The 25,630-nt window shown below is 35.1% G+C and overlaps 1 protein-coding gene across 2 annotated transcripts in view; it reads right to left on the bottom strand.

Moving 5' to 3' along the window:
• The window catches only part of DACH1 (dachshund family transcription factor 1), a 425,210-nt gene that overhangs the window by 33,731 nt on the left and 365,849 nt on the right, over window positions 1-25,630 (bottom strand). For both annotated transcript variants that reach the window (XM_032315182.1, XM_032315183.1), the window contains exons 7-10: window positions 14,338-14,489; window positions 4,366-4,513; window positions 1,158-1,301; window positions 557-625 (exon numbers count right to left, since the gene is read on the bottom strand). In XM_032315182.1, coding sequence (XP_032171073.1) covers window positions 557-625; window positions 1,158-1,301; window positions 4,366-4,513; window positions 14,338-14,489 — 513 coding nt within the window. The remainder of the gene's footprint in view (window positions 1-556; window positions 626-1,157; window positions 1,302-4,365; window positions 4,514-14,337; window positions 14,490-25,630) is intronic.

Below are 25,630 nucleotides of genomic sequence, written 5' to 3'. Positions count from 1 at the left end.
AGATTTGTGTTATTAAAATGTATATAATGGCATAGAGAACATTCAGAAAATCCACAGAGGACTAAACAATCTTATTTATTGTTAACATTCAACCAGTCTATTTTGCATGTACCTTGCAGTATCTGTCACAAAAATGAGAAGGAGAAATTTTCAAATTTAAGAACTACCTAAAAAAAAAAAAAAATAAGAACTACCTATCTGATTAACCCATGCTTTTATTCAGATGGTATAGAACTTATAAACCCTTCCTGCGTTAGACTGGGCTTCAAGCATTCAATAAAGCACATTTACTGTGTCCAAGATTAAATCATACATTGTTTAAAATTAATTATTCCTTTTTAATTGCATTGTATAAACAGAAATGACCCGTTAATTTAAAGAAAATCTATCAGCACAAAATGAATTCACTCATATAAACAAGCAAGATGAACTTGACCTTGTTTGAACTTGTTTTGATGTGGCCCAGATGGTAGGCTACATGCTTGAATAGCAGGCTAAAGCTGAGGAAAAACTCATATAGCAAGATCTAGATTTATAGCCTTTTGCAAATTCCTACCTTGTATTGTCCTTTCAGCATCTGTTCGGCTGCCGCTGCGGTCAGCTTCTATCTCTGGGGTCAGAGAGTCTAAAAGCACAGAAAGGTAAGAGTGACACATATTTCATTTGATGCTGTTGTCCTTTAAAAAAAGAGCAACCTGTTACTTGGGTGCTGTATTAAAATTACATAAATCTTTGGCATCTTGTAAAGGTTTAACAGAGACTAGAACCATAAGAATGATCAAAATATTCGGAGAGATCAGTAAGTAATGCAAAATTGTTCATGACACGGGATGGGGTTGGGACGTTCTCCGAGTAATATTTATCCTGTTTTGGTAGAGACAGACTTAGCTACACGGGAAAGCGATGTCAGGTTCCAGATAATAGAGTTAAGTAGTAACAGGCGGGTGAAGGCTTCTATGAAATCAACCATTGCCCAACTTGGGGGATGGCTGCCCACGAGGCTTTCTGCTAGGAGCACAGTTGAATGAGTCACTAGATAGTAGATACACAGATACATCTATATATATATATAGCTCGACAAACACAGGGTGAAATTGTCTTTTTAGTGCTAATAAGTGAAATGTTAGCTAGCCATGCATAAAGATGCCCCCTCTTACCATTTAAGACCCTGAGACTATCCGTAGAAGCTGCCTGTTTTAGTGTTTGTTCTGCTTGCTCACGACGCTTTGTCTCAAATTCCAGGGCTTCCTGTAATTTTCTCTTTGCCTTTTTCTCCTTCTTTAGCCTCTTTTGAACTATGGCTAGAAAAGAGGGTTAATATATTATATTTTAAAAAGTTTTTGCGATGCTCCAAACTACCAATGCTTACAAATAATCTATGTTTTTCAAATAATATTCTTTTTTTTTTTTTCCTTTTCTCCCCTCCTGGACAGAGTCTACCTATGCAGAGGAAGTTCAAAAAATCCCACCGTTACCTAAAAGAAATCCCAGTAAAATATCCAAGGAGGCCAATTTTTACTTAACCTTGAACTATCTTATTACAAAGATGCCTTTAATTGTCAAATGAGAGACTATTTAAGGGGAAATTAATTTTAGTAAATATTTATATACACTGATAAAGGAAGCCTGATTAAATGAATTTTGTGGATTAGTCTCTGCCCTTGAATCAGAATAGTACAGAGTAGTTAGAATAATACAAACCTTTTTAAGTGTGCCTTCTATCTTTTAATGAAGCACCAATTTTGAATAGTAAATGGAGCATTTCCCCTGTAGCTGTTTTACTAAATAGTTATACCAGTTGGGTTTTTAAGAATTTTTTCTTGAAATTAAAAAAAAATGCAATAAATATGATTGTCTATAAGGGGCAAATATTCTTAATTATTAACATAGAAACTGTCTTTGGGGGGAGCAAAGCTAATGTAATTTGCTCAGAGATATCAACAATTTCTTCAAAACAAATATATATGCGCTATAATATATTTCAAGAAAATTATCTTTTTCTCTGCTGAAATCTGGTAGAGTATGAAACCTTATTGATAAGAATGTCAGCTACAGCTGACAATAATGTGGGATTGATATACAAAACCAGATTATGATACAAAAAGTTAATTATTATATTTCCTCCTACTTGACAATTTAAGTATTTGTATATAATATGTAATCAATAAATAGTAACAAATAAATGCTGTTCAAATATATGTTAGCTATACATTCAGTATGATCATTATTTTAATTTTCACAATGCATATGAGGTAACCAGTCAGCCTAAGGGGAGCACACAAATGTTTTTCTTTGGAATCTTCTTTTTCCTGGTTGATAAGCATTGTGGATGTGAATGCGAATATGACAGAATCAGTAAAAGAATACCCTTTTGGTAGAATTAGTCATAGGGAGTAGTCACTCCAAGTTTACTATTTGATTTCTTACTACAGATGAAAGAATAACAACGTTTTTATTTAATGCAGTATTTAGTCAAAATATAAAATAAGATAATAAAGGTTCAAGTAAGAATTTGTTTTAATTTCTAATCTTCATATGTCCTATTTTTATAATTATTAATACTATTAAGGTGGCAGACCATTAACTTGTTGAGTTTATTGCTGCTGGTGACATATATTAATAGAGACTTTTTTAAGTCAAAATACATGTTGGCTACAGTCTTATAGTAAAAACAAAATTGGTTTTGAAAAATGTTAATTCCTTTACTTAGTAGAGTGAAAATCGAATGCTTATCTTAACAAAAATCATTGGCCTGTTGTATCCCTTTCCAAAGATGATTGTTTATAAGTCTCTTTGGAAAAAAAAAACACAGTAATTTCTGAATTACTTATATGAATTGTATACTTTTACGGGACTAAAATCTCAATACCCAGTGTCTTGCCATTGATTGCTTATTGTTTCCTCTTCCGTGATTGAATCGAATAGTACTGTCATGTTCTCTCTTCAGGGTAGTACACTGCTTCAATGGACACATTTATAATAGATAATTATTGATAGCTATTACCTTTAATTTATTGTTCACAATTAATTAAATGGGAGGTGCATGATGTGATCTGTGAAGTGTTTTGCCCTCTAGTGGTTAAAGAAAAAAACAACATAAGTCTTCCAAATGATTCAAACCAATAAAATTCTAAAGTTCTCTCAAGTAGCCAAGAATTACTTTATGAACTTAAGTGTCTACCTTTAAGTCTTGTTAGAAAGAAAAAAGGAAAAGAAAAAAGACTTCTCTAGGTGAGAACAAAATCAAGACATGGCTGTCTCATGAAAAATGGTTCTATATAATGAACCCTTTGACCAATCTTCATTACCCACAAAGAACACATCCCATTATTAATGTTTATCTTGTTTTCATTACTTTAGTACCTAAATCTATGTGAAACCACATTATCTAGATGAGTGCTCTACATGGGTGATGATGGTTTTCCCAAATCAGCCTCATTCCAGGAACCCACTAGCTATTGCTTTATAAAAACTAATGTAAAAACCTACCAAATCTTGCTGGTTTGAAAAACAAAACAGGAACAATGATTTTCAAATGACGGTATCAAACATATAAAAGGAGAACATGTGGAATATTTTTATTGGATACTTATTAAATGTGGGAATAGGTGCTCCTCCTCTAGAGTACTTACGAGAATCGTAGAGTTGAGGCAATGGGAAAGTTGGTTGTAAAGAAAATACTTTTAATCTCATACATAATATAAACACACAAATATGAATGACCTTCAAAATTATCTATACATGCACTGTAAAGTGTGTTAGAAGAAGCAATTCATAGATTGGTAATATCATTATTTTTACCCAATAAAAATTCATACGGGTTTCTACACTAATGTATACTTGACCTTGTTGGATGAAAATGAGGCATTCAGAAAGAAAATTATACAAACACTCAACTTTGGTCATTTGTTCAGATAGTCATCAGTCTTCAATTTCAGTTGATAAATATCTTACTAAATCTGCTTCGCTTGACTAATCAGTATTTTCTATGTTAGCTCTATGACTTTAACTCTTAAGTTTTTCAAAGGCAATTGTGAATGAATATAAAATTTTTTCTCATGGCTCTCATCAGAGCTCACTCTTATCTTAAAATTATTTGCTAAGCTCTATGAGCAATAACAATTATGTGACTAATGATATAACAGATATATTTCAATTCCCTGAGGTATGAATAGAAGAGAAACTCTTCTATACTCTGGAGATGAAAAAGCACAATGAGCCCAGGATTCAAATCCTGATGCAAACCTCAGCTATAAGTAAATTAACAAAAAAGCTGTAGTCTCATAGTAAATTACCAAACATAGAGTAGTGTTCTGTTATATATTTTATAGAAAGTATTAGGCTTATTTGGAAATTCAGAAATACCTCTATTCTTTTGTTCCATAGCCAACTGCTTCTCGAGTGTTTCCCTCAGTTCTCTTTCCCTTAAAAAATCCATCTTCAGCTCTGTTTTTTCCAGTTGGACTTGTTTTTCTTGAGCTCTGGCATTATCTATGGCAACTTTCAAGAGCCCCTGTACAAAGAAGGCATTCAGAATTGTAATATTTTGGTGCAAAGCACATTTCATTATTACTTAAAAACATTTTTGAAAAAGAACCAACTTATCAAATTCTTTCATTCCTGTATATTCACTCCGTATTCACTAGGACAAGCACTTCAACTAAAACACAAAATTTCTAAATCTAATTAAACTCTCGTAGGAAGACAGATATTTTTGCCAGGCAGGTTCAATAGCTTCTAATTAGGATATCTAGATCTAAAGCTAAATGAGGGCAGCACATAAGCATGCTAAAAAATAAGAACCAGGAAAAAAAAGAACCGAGAAGAAAATTCTACTGAAGCTCTTACATAAGTGATAATCTGATATGGTTTATATAATCCCAAATGATCCTGGCAAGACCCACGTATCTCCACCAGTCCCTACTGAGATCACACTGGACACAAAGCTCATCTTTCCATTTCTCAAGAAAATCGACTTCTGCACCAGAGATTTTCTTTTTCCATTCTCCTTAATGCTTTTCCTCCCAATTTTTGTGTGGCTCATGCCCTTACTCCATCTCACCTTTGTTCAGTCACCACTCAACAAAGGTCTTTTCTGGTGCACCTGGGAGGCTTAGTCGGTTGAGCGTCTACCTTAGGCTAGGGTCATGATCCTGGGGTCCTGGGATTGAGCCCCGTGTTGGGCTCCCTGCTCAGCGGGGGAGTCTGCTTCTTCCTCTGCCCTGTTTACATGCTCTCTGTTTCACTAACTCTCTCAGATAAATAAATAAAAAAAAAGAAAAAAAAGAAGAAAGGTCTTTTTTTTACCACCCTATCTGAAATAGCCTTCTGTTATTCCCTGCTTAGAATTCTTCCTATCATTTATTATCGTGTAGTATTGTCATTCATGTATTCATGTATTTTTTTATCACTTTATGCAGGGTCTTCTGCACTAAATGTAAACTCTCTGAGGCAGGGACATTTTCTCTCATATGGTCCTTTGTCCCGTGGAGTCCAGAGAGTGCCTACATATAGTAGATTCTATAAATTTGTTGACTAGAAATTACAGTACTGGTATATTTTTCTTGAGGTATATAATATATGCAAGGGATCCCAAACCTAGTGTGCTAATAGTGCGTTATTTTTAAAAAGTAATTTAAAATGGTTATAATAAACTGAGAATAACTTTTAGGGGACTATTTGACAGTATATCTCAAGAGTATATGGTAAAAGTAAAGTTTATTTATACAATACGTAATAGAATCTCTTGTATAAGAGGTATACATGTATGTTGATTTACTCTTTGCTAATCAAAGAATTTTGTAATATTCTGAGATTCTTGAAAATGAGATTATAAGAACATGTAAGACACAGAACAAGTATTCTTCACATGCTTTCTCCTAAAATCCTTTAGAAAATCATTAGTAAAAATTAGAGCTAAAATTTCTATCCTTATCAACTCAGCAATACAAAATGCCTTTTTGAAGTAGGAGATATTTTTCCTTGGTCTGTGAACATCAGAGACTAAAATTTTCTTTCTTTCTTTCTTTCCTTTTCTTTTCTTTTCTTTTCTTTTCTTTTCTCTTCTTTTCTTAAAGATTTTATTTATTTGAGAGAGAGAGAGCACAAGCAGGGGAGAGACCCAGGAAGAGGCCCAGGGTAAGGGAGGGAGAATCTCAAGCAGACCCCACACTGAGTGCAGATCATGAACTGAACTGAAATCAAAAGTCGGATGCTTAATAGACTGAGCCACCCAGGTGCCTCACGGAGACTAAAATTTTCAACTGAAATTATAAATGAAGCGGAAGTGGGGCCATTTATAGATATACTCTAGGATACCAGCCCTCTTGCAGGAGACAACATAAGCAGTCTGAACTGGGAATTTCTACTCTGGCTTAACTTGTTAGCTTGACAGAGGTGTCCCTTTAGATCGGCTCACCTATGTAACATTATCATAAGCCATTTAATCTCTTTTCAAGCACATATAAATTATTTCATGTTTGTTATACCTGACCCTGAACTTCCTGGTATAATTCTTGTGATATGAAATGAGCTGGAGGGTTTCTACATGGTTGTTTGCCCCTCCCCACTCTTTTGTTTTTAACAATAAAACATAGCTGCTAAGGAAACTGCCATCTTAACTCAATTCAGCAACATTCCTGTGTATGTTTCTTCTTCATCAGGAACAAACAATTAGTAACAAATGAAAGAGATCATTACATCAAGTGCCCTTTTAGATCACCCCAATTAAAACTTTAGTTTAGCTGTATTTTAATTCTAAGATACCAAATTCTAATTTTCTGCTCTGATTGCTCTTGTTGACTTATCTTTGAAAGATGTACTCTCTGTGCAATGTCTAGAGATTATTTAGCAAGATGCCAATGTTGGCACCACTTAATGTGTTGATTGGTTGTATTATCAGTAGCTGTTTAAAATAAATTACTATTAAACTATTATTGTCCTTGGCTGATAAAACACAATATTTTGGTGTTCTTTAAATATGAAACAATCATTATGAATAAACATGTTGAATAATGTTAAACTGCATCTCTAATTTGTGTAATTTTACATTAATATTTGTTGTAACGTATGAAGTTGCTAAGAGCATTTATGTTTACTGTTTTCTTTTGTTACAGTTGCTGCTAATGTCCCTAATGGTAATACATTACCTATTCCTGCTGATTATGTCTGAAAAATACTAGCTTTAAGATCCAATACCCTCCAGGGACTCCTTATAAGCTATATAAAATTAAGTTTCATTTTTAGACTTTAAATCAGTGCATATCAGTAGGAGTCCAGTGTGAACAAAAATCTGCACTAGAGCCAAACTGATACATATGCAAAAATATGTTATTGCCTGTGACAGCTTTGCTGCAAAAAATACAGAAAAACCGATTAAATTTCAGTGCAGCAGGGGGCTGGGAAAAGCAAGAGCAAGTAGTGTTCGAAACGTCCACAAATCATTAGGACACCATTTTAACCATCAGTGATAATAGTACTTTCAGATTTGTGTAACTTCTGTAAATTTTCCAGGTAGATCATGTGCAAAGGTCACACTAAATGCTGAGTCTCATGTGGACATGCAGTATTAGGCAAAATTCTGCAATGACAATTCTGTGATGATGAATTACAGCAAAAGACACAAGGTTTAAAACATGAATTTTTCTCCAGGGGGAGGTCAGTTGCGATGTTTGACAATGACAATTCCGAAGAAATGCGTTTTAAGCTTACTCTGTGGCATAGCAATAAGAGACAATGGTTGGTTGGCCTCAAATTTCTCTCCCATAGGTGAGGCATAATTGTGGTCATATACACAAATGTTTTCATTTTCTAAAATGATCTACCTTATAAATTAGATTATTTTAAGCATTTCCCAAAGAACCAGTCTATACATATTTCTTTTCAGAAGGGCATTGTAATTGATTTAACAAGTTTTCAACTAACTTCTATAGCCTAGATAGTGCAAATATCTTCTTGTATAAGAGACGTTAAAGTAATACTGATAATGAAGGCGAACATTTCTTAATTTACTAGTTGGATCCTAGAGGAAAAGTTTACTTGGCCATGTTTGGTTTTTATACAAAAACTTTTCAGAATCATATGGTAACTGAAGTTCTTTGAGTGTCACTGGAATTGATGTGACAAAATTCTGCTCAAGAATGCATAACTTTTAATGAGAGTAAATATCTAAGTTGAAGGGGATTTCAGTGATTTGCTCATTCCGATTAAAACCTTTGAAAGCTGAAAAAAAAAAAAAAGGTTCAGAATGATCTGATGACTAGCTCAAAATCCCAAACTAGTAAATTGACTAAGCTTAGGTGAGAGTTACCAAGCTTATTTACGTTTTTTCTTTTAATGTTTCTTTCCAGAATGAGAAGCAATGGTGTCCCTGGAAACCAGAAACTTTTATGGAGAAACAAATGTATGCTAAAGCAGCATCAATCAATGCATGTTCACAGGAGGCCTTATAACAAAAGATGCAACAATTCTTAGTTTAATGCTATGACTCTTGTTCTCAAAAATCGGTCAATAATGGATACTCCCTCAAAAGCACTTCCAGGTATAAAACCCATCTTGTGATTCATAGGATCATGTATGGTGATATAGCAACATGGGCTCTGTAATTATCCTGCCTATGTTTAAATCCAGACTCCACCACCATTGTATGACCTTGATCATACAATACTCCATTTGACTCATCTGGAAAATGTGGATGATCATGAAATCCACTGTATAGGATTATGAAGATGATACAATGTAATATCATACAGAATTAGCATAGAGATGGACTGTAGATATTGTGGTTTATAATGAGAAACATATTTGGGGAAGTGCCTGGCTGGCTCAGGTGGTTAAGTGTCTACCTTCAGCTCAGGTCATGATTCCAGGGTCCTGGGTTCCACACAGGCTCCCTGCTCAGAGGGGACTCTGTTTCTCCCTCTCTCTCTGCCCTCCCCCCTATTTATGTGCTTGCTCTCTAGCTCTTGCTCTCTCCCAAATAAATAATATTTTTAAAAAAGAAAGAAAGAAAGGAAAGAAGAAAGAAACATACATATTTAGTTTTCATCCCATTTGGGCACAAAGATCCTACAATGGATGGAATTTCCTAACTGATAAGAATGAACCGATGAAATGGCTGTCTTTTATTATTCATAAACCCCACCCCAACTACATGTAAGTTTTTTTAATAAGGTGACTTTTGGAAAGCCCTAGAAATGGGGGTTGGTTGTCAGGGAAACCAAATCCGTGATTGGAGGGTTGGAACTTTCACCCCCTACTCCCCTGACCTCTGGGAGGACAGAAGGGTTGAGGTTGAATTAATCACCAACTATGGGTGGTTTAATCAACCATATCTAAATAATGAAACCTCTAGGAAAACTCAAAGGGGCAGAGTTCAAAGAGTTTCTGGTTTGGTCATCCCGTGGAAGTACTTGGGAGGTCATGTGCTCAGAGAAGACACGAGAGCTCTTCACCCCTTCCCACGTACCTTGCCGTATGCATACCTTCCATCTCACTGTTCCTGAGTTATATCCCTTGAAAATAAACTGGTAACCTAGCAAGTACAATGTTTTCCTAAGTTCTGTGAGCTGCTCTAATAAATGAACTGAACCCAAGAGGGGGTGATGGGAACCTCTGATCAATAGCCAGTTGGGGGGCGCCCGGGTGGCTCAGTGGGTTAAAGCCTCTGCCTTCAGCTCAGGTCATGATCCCAAAGTCCTGGGATCGAGTCCCGCATCGGGCTCTCTGCTCAGGGGGGAGCCTGCTTCCCCCACTTCTCTCTCTGCCTGCCTCTCTGCCTACTTGTGATCTCTGTCTGTCAAATAAATATATAAAATCTTTTTTAAAAAAAATACCCCGTTGGTCAGGAGCACAGACTGCAACCTGGATTTGCAACTGGCATCTGACATCTGGGTAAGTGGCAATCTTGTAGGACTGAACTCATACCTTGTGCGAGCTGAGGCTATCTCCAGGTAGACAGTGTCAGAACTGAGTTAAATTGTAGGGAATCCAGCCAGTGTTGCAGAACTGCTTGGTGTGGAAACAACTACCAGACATTTGGTGAGAAATGTAAGAAGGGAAGTGATGTGGCTGAAGTGAAGTCATGTTAAGAAGTGAAGTGATGTTTCTACTGAGAGTAGAAGACACACACAGGAGTACTTTTCCTATATAATGATACAGGAAGATTGTTCCATAAATATTAGTTTTTACTATTATCATTATTATTATTGAAATGGTATACAATATACATTAGTGAGTATGGTATATAATTCAGACTTTTAAAAGATTAATGCTATTCTCTTTACCAGAGTAAACTTTGTTTTTAGAATAATAGACATAATTCACTGTTTGTTTGTTTGTTAATGAGCTCTTTTCACAAGTTGGTAATGAGAAAAAAAAAAGACTTAGAATATCTAAGTATGATTAAACATAAAAAGATATAATGTAACACCAATATATCTGATCTTAGTCTACCCATATTTTGAAGCCAATATCCTATTTTGTTGTTTATCTTTTTGAAAGTTTCCTCCTGAGTATTTTGTCTAACTCTGTTATAATTAAAATGATGTATGAAAAATGCAAATACAAAACTATTAACTTCTTTTAAATGTATAAAATATAATATCATCGGCCATAACATTGAAATGTCAAGATTGGAAGATGCATAAGCCGAGTATTTTGGTCTTAACACTAAGTCAGATTCTTCTTCATTTTCTTTTGTCAAACACAGAAATTAGAGAATACTTCATAAGTACCATAGTTGTATTATGTGCATTTATGAGACCATAGTGATTCAATATGTGACTTGCCATATACTGTGGTTTTAACAATTCTTATCCTTTTAGGTCTTCCTTTATTTATTTAATTCCTCCAGAGAGACAAATCATAGTGAACCAAACTCTCATCATATACCCCCTATGGCATATATGTTCAATGTTAACTTCCTTTCTAAATAATTTTTATATTCTCTGCCTTATTTTACCTTTCTTTTTTTATTTATTTACCTATTCCTATTTTAATATTTGTAAGTCATTTTAATTAATTCTTATAATAAGACAAACAATGTAAATTATTTGTTCCCAATCCTGTGCACAAACAGATTGTAGCTCTGATTTACAGCATGAAAGCTCAGATTAAGAAAAGAGAGTAAAATCCTTCTTTAAGTGTGTTTGTTAATTGGGTAGTCAAGGTTTGAAGGGGTCACATTTAGTAAATTGACACTAAAATTCTAGTATCCTCCCCTAAAATTTCACAGGGAGTTCTCCATGGACATGTTTGAATAAGGAAGGCATAATAAAAGATTGCCCACATTGAGAAAAACAAAATTCCACATAAAACAAAGTTTTTAAAAATCCTAAAAAGGAAAACCTGGAATGAATCCATATCACTCACTAAAGTGAAATTATTATACTGTATATATATATTTAGTATGTATAGTATATATGGTATATTTAAAATACTAGTATGTAGTCTTTTTCTACAGGTCCTCCTTGAAAACAGAAAGAAAAAAAATTTATGAAAATTCAATATTGATATGTCATGGCAGGGACAACTGTACCAACCATTACCAATTTTAAAATTGAGATTTATCAAATTATAGAGTATCAAAAGATTAAATTATTAATATTGGAACAATAAACACTTAAACATGTTTTAAAGGGCTTTTGGTCATTAATTATAAGAAAAAAGAGACATCTAAACATTAAATTTAAATCTGACCCAATGTCTTTGATTTAATTAAAATAGATGGGATTGGGAGGGAGACAAACCATAAGTGACTCTTAATCTCACAAAACAAACTGAGGATTGCTGGGGGGGAGGGGGGTTGGGAGAAGGGGGGTGGGGTTATGGACATTGGGGAGGGTATGTGCTTTGGTGAGTGCTATGAAGTGTGTAAACCTGGCGATTCACAGACCTGTACCCCTGGGGATAAAAATATATGTTTATAAAAAATAAAAAGTTAAAAAAAATAGTAAGAATACATAATAAAGCTTTAATTCCATATATGGTATTGTATGATTTGAAACATGCAAACATTTTTAACTCAAATGTTTTTCATTGCTACCCTGATAAAATAGCTCCAAAAGAAATCTGGATCTTTAGATTTACTACACAAAAAGTATGTTACCATTTTGAAATAGAAAGCAGAGAACCCTCTTATATATAATTGAAATTGCAGAGGAAATTGAGGTAGGCAGAATGTAATTACTCAAATTAGAATTTGGGCAGCAAACACATTTATACTGTACGCCCAATAAGCCAGGGTCATGACTACTTACATATTCTATACCATTCTTAGAATATTACTGTAACTCAATAAATGTGGCAATAATAAAAAAAGCTAGCATTCATAACCTTTGAAAAATGATGTGAAACCGTTACTAGACATAAATCCCATATATATGTGTATGTGCATATGTGTGTACATGTAAATATGTGTACATGCATGTATTGTGTATATGTATGTATTCCTATGCATGGAACTCAGTAAGATTTTTAATTTTTATTTCAGTTTATGTACACATATGTGAATGCACTGAAAGTGACAAGCATAATTTATTCTTAACAAAGTATTCTTACTGTAGGTGTTTTAACTTTGATGAACCCAGATCCCTGTGATTTGAGACTAGCAATAAACAATGTAGTTTGCCTTGACTATTGTCCCATCATCAACTCTTGCTACAATATGTCCACAAGACTGGTTGGAAGGTCAGGAAGGAGAGTATATTAAGTCTAGAGATACTTTCAATAAGATATTTGTCTAAAATATATACATTTTTTAAAACTGGGGTTTTCTTTTCTTTCTTCTTCTTTTTTTAAGAAATAATTATAGTTTGAGGTGATGTAGATTCATGTGTGTCGTAGGGGGGAGGGTGGTGGATAATGCACCCAAACTGACAGCAACTGACTTAAAATGCCAGAGTCTATGTGTACACCCATTTTTCAGATGGGCAAGCGGGGGGTATACTGATAAAACCCAGAAATGTTTTCTTCACTGAAACTTAAATTAAATGACCACTTTCCTGCTTAAAGACATTTTAGTTAATGAAGATACATACAACTGGATAGAGAATTTTAATTAAAACCTTAGCTTTTTCTTTGCTTCATATAGAGCTAAAAACATAACAAAATTAATTATTTCCTCCTTTCAGAGTATAAATTCAGAAATGTTGAGGGATATTTTCTGAAATCATTTAATTTCACAAAAGAGAAATTCATTAAAAATTCTACCACATAAGAAAATAATAATATGGGTCAAATTTAGAAAAAAAAAGTCTATGTTTATTTTTAAATATAATCAATTATTTGGTCTTGATTAAGTTAAGGCTAGATTGATGATTTATTTCAATTACTGAGATATAAAACCTTAAGTTGAATACAGTTCTGGAGTCTCTAATTACATTAGTATTAAAAATGCCACATTAATAGATGAGAAGATATGTTACATTAAAGGCCTTCTGTTATGTCCTTGGAGAGGTAAATAAAATTAATTACATTTCTACTGGGAGAAAGTTTAGTATGGTAGGAAATGTGTACAGAAAAATATCCACTAAGAATCGAGAGCTAGAGTAAAACTTAAAAAAAACCAAAAATTAATAGCACAATATCTACAAGCACATTCTTATTATTAGCTACTCCAAATATGGAGAAGTAGATGGCCAAAATCTCCATCTGGGGTCCACATGATCGCTTCATGTGTGGGCAAGAAAATTATGCTTTCTTGTATCCCAAACACTCTTATTTTGGCTCCATGCTCTATGTTATTGTTAACTGTAAGTATTTTTGATTCATAATGTACTGTACGTAAAATATACATCCTGAGGACTACATAGGAAATCCGTGGAAAGTTTTGTATAGCTTTTTGAAGTCTATTCTTTGAAGAAATCCTATTAACTGAAACAAACTTATTTATGAAAGAAGGGATTTTTTGGATTCTTTTATATTAGACATATTCTAAGTGACTAAACATATCATTTCCTCACTGGAAGGCCAGCAGTTTAAAAATAACTAAATATTTATTAGAACTGGTGTGCTGTCGTTGAGTAAATCAGACAAACTTAAACAGTTAGATTCCTCCCATCAAGCTGGGCAATAAGGAGAACATTTAGGCAGAATGATTTTTCAAATGCCCAGGTCATTTTCATCGAAGCTTTTATTAAGGTTGAATATACATATATCAGTATTTCTAAACCAACTTGATTAGCGTAGCAAGTTTAAAATCTTAAATTGCTGGAAATGGTCCAATGCCATGGTTCGGTCAAACCCATGAACAGATTAAGTTGGAATCGTAGGAATCTGGGAAAAATCTACAGCTGGGTCTTCCCCGTGTTTACCTTCCAGATGACAAACAAGGCCTACCTGTATGTTAGTCAGAAGGGTCTCTATGGAAGACAGCCCATCAGGAAACAGGAAAGGAGGAGGAAAACCTGGAGGTAGTGGTTGTCCATGCCCAGTTAGAGAGAGTTTGTCGAGGCTGTCTCTTGCGGTTGGGGTGGAAAGCGGGGTCTCATCTGTATGTGATTGAAACAAAAATATAGAACAAGTTACGCTTGTCTGTTTTTATTAGACCTCAGTAATGGCTTCCCTAGTGGTTTCCAGAACATTTATTGCAAATTGGTTCCTGCTATCAGGAGAAAATGCTTTCTGCTGAATTTTCTTTAATGAAAAAGCTGTGGAGATACAACAAGATAACATTAATGAGTAACTTTATAAGCCTTTTAAATGCAGTCTCTAATGAGACTGAGTTTACAGTGCCATAGAATCTTTTTAAAACAAATATTATCTCACATATAGTTGTGATAATATACTCAGGCTGACTTTATGGGCACCTTCCCAATTATCTCATTTTAGTTTGTTCTGTTTGGATTGACAATAGAATATTTCTAGAGTTTCATATAAAAGAAATGCTTTGTATATTAGTATGTTTGTTTCTCAATTAACCCTTCCTTTATATCAATGATTTGTTCAAATATATTCCTAAAGAATCTATAAAAGAATGTACAACTGAAATTTGTCATTTTACAACTAAAAAGAAAAACTGAAATCAAATATTTTCTCCCTAAAGTAAAACTGAATTACTGAATATCATTAAAATTGAAGATCTAATTCTTTGACCCTGAGTCCCTTTTACCTTCGTACTAAAAAACTAGTTCTTTATACATGAAAAAGGAGTCTAAAGAAAGGGGAATAAAACACAACTTCCATAACAATATTTAGAAAATCAAATATAAAACCCTGTAAGATAAATTAGTCTTTATTTATTGAATATTTTTCAATATTTTAAGCAACCTGAAGTAATGTCCTGATATGAATTCTTTTTACTTACCCAGTGAAATCTTTTCATTCAGTTCTTTATTATTTAAACATTTTTACAGTTTCATTTAAGATAGATACAAGTTATGGTTTAGCTTATTATATCGCAGAGAAAATTTTATTCATGGCAGGATTCTCAATTTTATAAATATTTTCATATTTCACCCCAGGAAAATTAATCAGAGCAATGTATTTGCACAGTCCTGATAGTATCTCTCAATTTTGCAAGTGGCTAAAAACTTCAGCACACTTGCCTTTATGCTTATAATTTGATTCCACTGTTCTCGATCATTCCTTTATTTTTCATTACAACACCTAACCACACAACACGTTTTCCAATTACCTCTCTGTGGGGCAGAAATATTACGGAAGTAGCTACACTTCTCTGTCTCTAACTAATGTCAGAACAAGTTAAATTCATCTCCCTCACTGTTCCACATTTCTAGTTAACAAACCAAAAGGAAAGAAAGGCTGGGGAGGGGAGTATGGGACACAAGCCATCTATTAGCTGCCTCTCAATAGCACACACCCACTCCTCGGCAGTTTCTCCTTCCACTCCCTTTCCCGTTCACTTACTGACAGGCGATCTGAGGCGGCAGGTACTAGAAGAAGCAACGCAGTGAGCAGCTAAAGGAAGACTCACTGTGTCGTTATTTTTTTTATCACTCTTGTCACCAGGGTTAAAGAGAGACCGCAGTGCAGGGGTAGGGCTACTGCATGGCTAATGTGATCAAGATGATCTTGGACACCCTTTACCTCGCTGTCATAAATTACTCCTCCAGACCAAGGCTGCTAGTGCTTTCTCATAATAGCTCCAAAAAGGCGCTTGTTAAACATCTATGTGCATGTGAAATTGTTTAAGAATGGAGAGCAATATTTTTCGATCAGCATCACCTTAGCTGTCACATGCTAAAGAAAATGTGGCTTAATAGATCATGGGGATAATAATTGCTTGTCTCTTGAAAAAAGGCATGGAACCAGATGACCACCTGAGTTTGCTTTCAGCTTTAGAGACTGATTCCACAATCCTTTAAAGAATGTCCAAGAAAAAAGCTCCATATGAATGTGTAGACACACATGCATGTACACGCACACACATTTGATTGTAAGTTCCATCATCCCAATGACGATTTGATTTAACTCCAGTACATTTATGCTTGGCTACGTGTGGCTGTTGTGTGAATTAATTCCTAAAATCACTCATGATACATACATCTACAAAGCCAATATTTACTTTACATAAACAATGTGCTGAGGATAGAACACTGAAAAACACAATCTGCAAGCTTCAAGTAACTTATCTGAACTGGAGTGACTGATCCCAATTGTTAAGCAGTCAATTCCTATAGTTAGGAAAACATTTTGTGTTCCATCATTATCCCATTAGCTACTCCATTCCCCACCCCCCACTCCCCTGGGATTAAAATTGTTCTAGGTATATGTGAGTGTGACTGTGTGTGTATGTGTGTGTGTGTGTGATTTTTTTTCCGCAGTTGCTTCAATGGAATGCACACCTTGGTCCTCAAGGTTCAACTATCATTTAGTATAGACTTACATGATTGCATTCATTCACTCATCATTTTTTACAGCAGAGATACTGCATGAGGCCACTTTAACTCAACATGTAGCTAAGGAACAATCAAATTTAGGGCACAATGATGACTAAAGAAATTTTAAAAAGGGGTAACTCTTAAGATCAATATACATTTTTGAAAAGAAGACAAACTAATCAAGATCAAACATACAAAACAAAAATAGTCCTTTGGGCTTCACGACCCTACTAAAAAATTGTCATCTTCTGGCAATTAACATCATGGAAAGTCTCATTTAGTCTTCTTACAAAGATAGTAAAATTAGGAACACAGTTCTTCCTTTTGAAAGAAAAGTGACCTTTGATATCCTAAATGTTCTATGAAGATTAAAGCAAATGTTTGAGAGGCCAGACAACATGGAAAAGAGTTTTGACATTACATAATCTCCACTGACTTCAAACAATGAATGATGATGAGGCGAAAATTCACAAAACACCTTATTCCAATTTGAAAGATCTGTACATATTTTTTAAGTTTTATCTTTAAAAGAAAGCTTGTCAGATGCCATATTCTCTGGATTATTACAGCACTTGACAACGTAATCTGTTTTTTCTTCTTGGATAGTTTGCTTTCAAATAATTTTAAACTTACGGAAGAGTTGCAAGAATTGTACAAAGAACTTCTCTATACCCATATAGTGGGCTGTCTGGCAGCCCCCAAAAATATATGTCCATGCCTAATCCCTGGAACCTAGTAATGTTAGCTTCCTTGGAAAGAGGGTTTATATAGATGTGATTAAATTAAACATCTTGAGGGGCGCCTGGGTGGCTCAGTGGGTTAAAGCCTCTGCCTTCGGCTCGGGTCATGATCCCAGGGTCCTGGGATCGAGCCCCATGTCAGGCTCTCTGCTCAGCAGGGAGCCTGCTTCTCTTCCTCTCTCTGTCTGCCTCTCTGCCTACTTGTGATCTCTGTCTGTCAAATATGAATAAAATCTTTAAAAAAAAATTAAACATCTTGAGATGAGATCATCATCTTGGTTCAGGATGGGTGCTAAATCCAGTGACAGGTATCCTTATCAGAGAAAGGTAGAGTGAGACTTGAGGGAAACAGAAGAGATCCACAGTGAAGAGTGGGAGGCAGAGGGGAGATAGAGACAGAGATCAGGATCTCCCAGTCATAGTCCATGCATCCTGCTGATAGCCACCAAATGCTACAAGAGGTAAAGAATGGATTCTCCCTTACAGCCAGCCTCTTGGAGGGAGCTTATCCCTACTAATACCTTGATTTTAGACCTCTGTCTTCCAAGACTCCAGTAAGAAAGTTATTTAAAGCCATCAAGATCATGGCAATTTGTTAAAAATCAGCCCTAGAAAACTAATTCAACTCTTTACTTCAATTCACCAATCGTATGCATTTTGCCATGTTTGCTTTTAAATTATTTCTCTCTCCCTCTCTTGTTCTGTGTGTGTGTGCATATGTTTGAACCATCTTCCCTTTTAATCCTAAAATTTCACTGCATATTTCCTAAGTGTAAGAACACTCTCTTATATGACCACTGCAAGTATAAGATCAGCAAGAATCACACACACAGAATACTATTGTTTAATTAAGAGTTCGTATTCCAATTTTATCATGTAAGATATTTTACTGGAAAGAGTTAAATAACTAATATATCTTTTAATTTACTTGACAAGTACTTGGAGAATATTTTCTCTGGGCTTGTGGCAGATATGTAGTAGCCTCTAAGATGGCCTCTGATGATTCTTCCTTCCTATTATTCATATCTTATCTAGAACCTTGCCCTTAGTCTGAGTCAGATCTAACAGAGAAAAACAAATGTGATGGAATGTCACTTCTAAGATTTTGTTATAAAAAGTTTATAATTTCCATTTGTCTCTCTCTCTCTCTCCCTTTCTCTTGCATTTCTTGTCCTGGGGAAAACCAGCTGTCGTGTCATGGGACAGCCCTGTGGAGGTGCACATGACCAGGGACTGAGGCCTTCCAAAAACCAAGTGAGTGGCTTGAAAGCAGAGTCCCCCTGCCCAGTGGAACCTTTTGATGAAGCTATAGCCTCAGCTGGCAGCAGAACTGAAACTTCATGAGAGATCTTAAACAAGAACCGCCCCGCTAAATTGCACCCAGATCCTGAGATTTTAAATGTTTGATGGTTTAAACCACTAAATGTTGGTGTGATTTGTTACATGGCCATAGACGATGAAAACAGGACACAACACTTTTTATACTTTGAGATACATAAAGAAAATGTCTTAGTGTCTGGTGAGTATCAGCTATTTTGGACAGGTAACAACTTCTTCGGGCTTCAATTTCCTCAAGTTAAAAGAGAAAAAAAAAAGCAGGTTGAATGACACAAACTCTAGTGTCATGCAAATCTAAAGTTTCATGTTCTGTTATTTCTTATTAAAATTCTTAAAAATTAGTTGAGTGGACATTTCACCTATTTCGACTAGAGATTTTGCCTGTATTGACTGCAAAAGAATGGAGTCACATAAACACAAAATTTCAGAGCAAGCTCTTAATTCTTTAGGTTTACAAACTCCATTTTACAAGGATTCTTGAGTTTTCTTACTTCATTTTATCAAATTAGGAAATGTTCAGCCATTTACAAGACAGGCACTCCCCACACCTGCGATGGCAAATTAGATGCAGGGAAAGGTGCGTCCTCCTAAAAATAAAGGAAGCACTTTTAAAAGCTGCATTAACTAGGGTACAATTTTTTTTAAGGACTCCATATCCATGGGGACTAGTAGTTATGCCAGTTCTCAAAGGAGTTCTTGTTATTTTTAAATTCCTAAGAAAGGATGGTTTTTAACTTTCTTGTATTTTAATTTAGTTACAGGGAACCACAGTGGCTTTCTTAAGGAAAACAGAAGCACACACATTACCATCTCACACATGATTTCATCTGTTGACCAGAAAAAATACCAATGACCATTTTTATAATTATATGAGAAATATAATGACAGATATAACACCATACGATCAATTAATATCATTTAGGATATGATGGGTAAGATAAAAATAGAAGATAAGAACGTGTGTTTAAAAGTCCAAAATCAATAAAGTATGAAAAAATGTTATTTCTTTCTTCTCATCATTTCATCTCATGATTGTCCTCATAGTTTAAGTCACGTATCAATAAATGACTATCAGTAAGATTGATGTCTCTGTAGGACAGCTTTTTTTTCCATCCAATCTTATCACACATAACAATTTAGCAGGATATCCTAAGGAACAATGTTGTTTAAAAAAATAATGGGCCTCTACTTTTAAAATGTTTTCTTTCCTGTTAATAAAATCTAACTCAGTTGTTATTTTCATAACTAATCCCTTTGGGTTTGAATTATATATTCTCTTTCAAGTTCTTGTGTGTGTGTGTGCGTGTGTGTGTGTGTGTGTGTCTTTTTGTGTCTGATGTCTTTTATTACACCATAAATTCCAAGTAGAAAAATGTTCACTTTTAGAAAACCATACGTTCCAAGGGAATTCACATTTATTCATTTTGATGTAAAGTAGATAGCAACATTATTAAAATAAAAAAGTCTCCATATTTAATGTTTACAAGTGATCTGGGATTTTGCATTGCAAATATTATATTATTGTACTGGAAAAGTGATAAAATGTTGACAAAGATTCTAGAAAATGTGGTAATCTCTATGATTAGTGATTTATAAAAATATGAACTCTTCTTTGGCATTTTGATAAATTTCCTTTACAATTATCTAGAAAGTTAAATTTATTGGTGTTTTTGTAAACTCATCAGCCACATTATTCAACTGGAGTACAGGCATGGATAATCTAAAATATTAAGGATTGGTGTTTAAAAGATGTTTTGATACTTATATCCAGACATAAAGTGTAGTCATTTAAATTGAGTTCAACCATATCCTCAATCTTAGTTCATTCCTACTGTAGGACTCTGGCTTTAATTTGGCAATGGAAACTAATAATAAAGTTGAATAATGTGATCCAGAATGTAATCTTAAATTAGAAATGGTCATGTAAATCTTTTTCTTTCTATTTTCATCTTCTCATAAAATAACTAATTCCAAAATATCACATTAAAATTTATTTGCATGAGTTTCATGTATCTATTTCAGTTCTTATAAAATATCCAGGGGTATGATAGAATGAGGCTAATTTCCTGTATTTAACTTTAAACCTACTTTTCAAATTCTGGATACAGCTCTGGTAAATTGAAAAGCAAGCCAGGCTAAATTCAGAAAGTGTGAGTTCAAGCCCTGGCTCTAGCAAGTATTAGCAAATAGTAGAGCAAAAAATCCATCTCTTAGAGTCTATGAGCCTCATTTGATTTATCTACTAAAAAGATGATTACAAACTCAAAGGATTGTACCTTATATCCAATTAGATTGTGTATATGAAAGTGCTTTGTAAAATATAAAATGCTAATAAGCTATCAGGAAGTAACAAATAACTAACTGTATTACACATTTCATTTTGTAAACTTGGCTTCAGTGTGCCACAGAGGGAATGCTGGCTGTACCATAAGCTTGAGACCACTGCACTCTTTCTCTCTAATGAGGCTTGTGATGATGAAGTATCGTGCTGATAATGAAATTATTACTATACATTATTATAGTTGCCTTCTACAAACTAACCCTGAATTAGTTCAGCGAACAGTTAAAATTAACTAGGATAGAAATAACTTGAGAAAGGGCAAAAGGATATGAACTAGTTTATCAACTTCTCTTCGGGCAGCAGCACCTAGAGGAAATGGATAAGGTGACTTACACAGAAAGAAAAAACAGTACAGATCTTGGAGAAACAGACTGTCAGAAGCATAAAAACACTTCTGAGTTTCCTTGGATATACTTGAAGCCGTATCTGGATTTTGAGTTTGGGTGAATGAAGGAAAGGACTTGATATGGAAAGGAGATCCTTGCAAGCGTGTGTTGGCGGAATGCCGTAGGTGTGCCAAGATGTACACCAAAATCACAATCCTGCCTAATTGAGTGCATTTTAAAGGATGTATTGCAACAGATGCAATTATCTTTACCCGTGGTTATTGCCTTTTGCGTAGTTTACCTTTGGGATGCTGATGGAAGGTGGGGACCACTCCTTAGAGGCAGAAATAGAACAGAGTCTCAGCTCCCTAGCGAGGGTAAGCACATATTAATGTCTGTTGAAGGAATATGTGAATGAGATGAGTGGGGACAAAAGCTGGAGCAGTTAACAAGGCAAAAATGAGAAGGATGTAGTCTCTTGCTCACCCTGAGGTTACGCCACATCCATGATAGCAAAGCTAAAAATACCTTCTATTGGAAAACCACTCTATTGATTACAAGACAATTTCATAGGCATTACGTTGAGTTAGGAGGAAGCTCGAGGAGGAAGATAAAGAAAAAATGGATACAATATAATCCCAATAAGGTCATGTGCAAAAGACGGATTCCAATAGCACCTAGTGGTTACTTAGGAAAAGGAGAGATTACATTTCCATGATACATGTTGAGATCAGAGTGAAGAAAAATAAAATTTCGTGGCACGGTACATTAGAAATCGGCATGGAATATTGGGAAAGATTTAAACAGGAGGAGGTCCAGGGGTCATATAAGGAAAGTGTGCAGGGATGACCTTTCAAGGAAAGCAGGGATCCTAAGTGCTCTTAAGAAACTCTGTATTTTTTTTTAAAGATTTTATTTATTTATTTGACAGACAGAGATCACAAGTAGGCAGAGGGGCAGGGAGAGAGAGAGAGAGGGGGAAGCAGGCTCCCTCTGAGCAGAGATCCCGATGCGGGGCTCGATCCCAGGACCCTGAGATCACGATCTGAGCAAAGGCAGAGACTTTAACCCACTGAGCTACCCAGGTGCCCCGGAACTTTGTATTTTTAAATGGTTAAGCTTATTTTCAACCATTATTCTTAAGACAGTCTTTAATTTCTGGCTATTCTACATTTGTATTTCAAAAATCTATGTATGAAGGAAACTCTATAGCAAGGTTTATATTTCCAAACATGGCCTTGACAGCAGCCTCCTCACGATCGCTGGCACCTGACAAGATGGAAATGAAGGACTCTGAGAGCTGTGCTTACATTTTTTATTTCTTCCTACAGCTCGGGATTTCTTAGAAAAAATGGAACAGTACTGAACATCACACACACACACACACACACACACACACACACATTTGCCTTTTAAACATTGTCGGTGGCTTTTACCCCTGCTTGTTTGTTAAAGTCATAAGTCACAGTGTTTGTGAGAGAGCTGGCCGGCTATGCTGAAAAGATCCACTTAATTGACCTTTCTGTCTTTTCCATGACCCTGTAGGTTTAACCTCACTGCTGATACTGCAAGTGAATATGGGAAAACATTTATTGAAAGCTGCATAACAGACATGGTTATATTTCCTCGGTTGATGTTTTGCATATCTGCACAGTAGGGCCATTAAGGGTTCTAAGAGCACAACGGAAACAATCATAACATTTGTTTTTAGATGACTGACTCAGGACATGTACACCAGGCTTTATATAGAAACTGTTTTTGTTTTATTAAGGGACTGTTTGCCTGTTAGTGATAACATCATTAAAAATAAATGAAAGGGGGCTGGTAAAATGCTTCCCAAAAGCAGAAACCTAATTAAAGGTGATATGCCTGCTATGAGGCTTTTTTCAGGACTCAGAAATAGAACAAGGTTAGTTCTCTCTCATTTTATAAGGCCCAAAGAAGACCTCACAGTAAAACATCACTTCTGATCTAATTTTCTATTTCTGTGTACTTTAATAATCTACTTTACAGTCTGTGCTTGCCCATAGAAAGTGAACTAGTTTTGTTCCTTCAGATAGCTGCTTCATCATGTCACACTGCATGAAAAGAAAATCTGATGGTTTAGGTCAAACAAAAAAATGCACTATCTTTTTGTAGCAAATTGTCTTGGTTGCGATATATACAGTAAAGGCAGTTGAAATGTGCACAAACATTTCATAATTCTAAAAGACCACTTAGGAGAACCTGAGTTAATGGTAAAAAACATTTCCAAATCGTGGTTTGTAATTTCCAAAAGGAAAAAAAAAAAAGTAGACCCTTTCATTTTAAGGGGTGGAGTTACTCTAATTTCATGGATGGTGGAAAAAGCAGGAAACTGCATTCCCTTGATAACTCTGCCCTTATTGTGCTGTGACCTTGGCCAATTTACTTAAATTTACATCTGCCAAAAATGAGTTTCTGAAATGTGCTTTGAGAATTTTCGGGGGGTGGGGGGGGAGGAGTTGTCACATCAATTCAAGGCCTTTTCAAAATTAATAAGACTTCAGAAGTAAAGAGAAAAAGAGGACAACACGGGGCACCCTCACACAGTGCCATACTTTGAGATCCTGGTTTCTTCTTGTCATCCCTGCACAGGTCTGTTTCATTTATGAGTCTCCAAGCTGAAAATGAATCTTCTGCTGAGTAAATAAAATGGAACGATTCCCAAATTATCCCCCCGAAAGATAAAGGGGCTCTGGTATTGTGGATTACTTACACTTGGATCTGCACATAGTTTTTAGACTAAAATTAGCATGGAAAGGTAAAAGGTGAGATGTCTTTGGACATCATTAAGTGTAAGTTCTCATTTTTCAGACAAAAGAAGTCCAGTAAGTGACTGACCCACAGTTCTTCAAACCCAAGTTTGTAAATTCTCACTTCTTTCTTCATTGAAAGTTACAGTGTCAATTTAGAGGAAATACTGGGAAAGAATATTTCGAATGCTTGCAAGGGTAAGCATACCCACAAATATATATACATTTAAGACAATTGACCAAATGTGAAACATGGCAGGATACTTAAGATTTTTTAAGTAAGGAATTTTAGGGGTGGTAATAATAATGTGATTGTGGTTTAAAGACAAGAGCCCTTATGTTTAAGAGATACAGACTGAAAATAAAGAAAAAAAATATTTACAGATTAAGTAAAATATGTTTGGGATTGACTTCAAAATTCTCTGGGGGGCGGGCAGGACACGTGGGCTGCTCAGTCGGTTAAGGGTCTGCCTTCAGCTCAGATCATGACCCCAGGGCCCTGGGATCTAGCCTCGTGCCAGGCTCTATGCTCAGTGAGAGCCTACTCCTCCCTCTCCCTGAGATTCTTCCCTGCTTGTACTCTCTGTCAAATAAATAAATAAAATCTTAAAAAAAAAAAAAAAAAAACCTTTGAAAAAATTCTCTGGGGTAGAGGAGAAATTAGGTGGGGGAATTTAGGACCCAAGTCATTGTTAAAGCCAAATGATGGGTAGGTATATGGGTTGCTCATTATACTAATTTTATGCTTGTTTGAAATTTTCTACAACAAAAAAGTTTTAACATAACAATAATGCTATGCAGTAAAAATTCTATTAACTCATTTTTCTTTCAAAAGTCGGAGGCATTGGTATGATGATGATCATCAACATTATCATCAAAATAACTAGCATATATTGAGTGCTTTCTATGTATGCAAAGCAATGTTCCAAGCACTTTGCATGCATTAACTAATTTAATCCTCTCAATAATTCTGTTACATTGTTACTAGTCTTATACTCATTTTACGCATGAGTAGAAAGAAGTAAAAATAAGTTAATTAACTTGCCAAGATAACTCGGCTAGTAAGGAGAGGAGCCAAATTCGAACCCAAGTAGCCTTGCTCCAGAGCCTTTAAATACAAGGAATACAAATTTTCAGTAATAATTTTTAAAATGTATTGTTATATGTGTTCGAGTATAAGAGACATACATTCCCAAAAAGGCAATAATTCTGTAATTATTTTATCTCAGACCAGAAAGAAAACTTAGACACTTGTATCCCATTCCTTCTT

Source organism: Mustela erminea, chromosome 15 (assembly GCF_009829155.1).
Source record: "Mustela erminea isolate mMusErm1 chromosome 15, mMusErm1.Pri, whole genome shotgun sequence".
Taxonomy (NCBI): Eukaryota; Metazoa; Chordata; class Mammalia; order Carnivora; family Mustelidae; genus Mustela; species Mustela erminea.
This window is presented reverse-complemented; position numbering and strand designations above follow the sequence as displayed.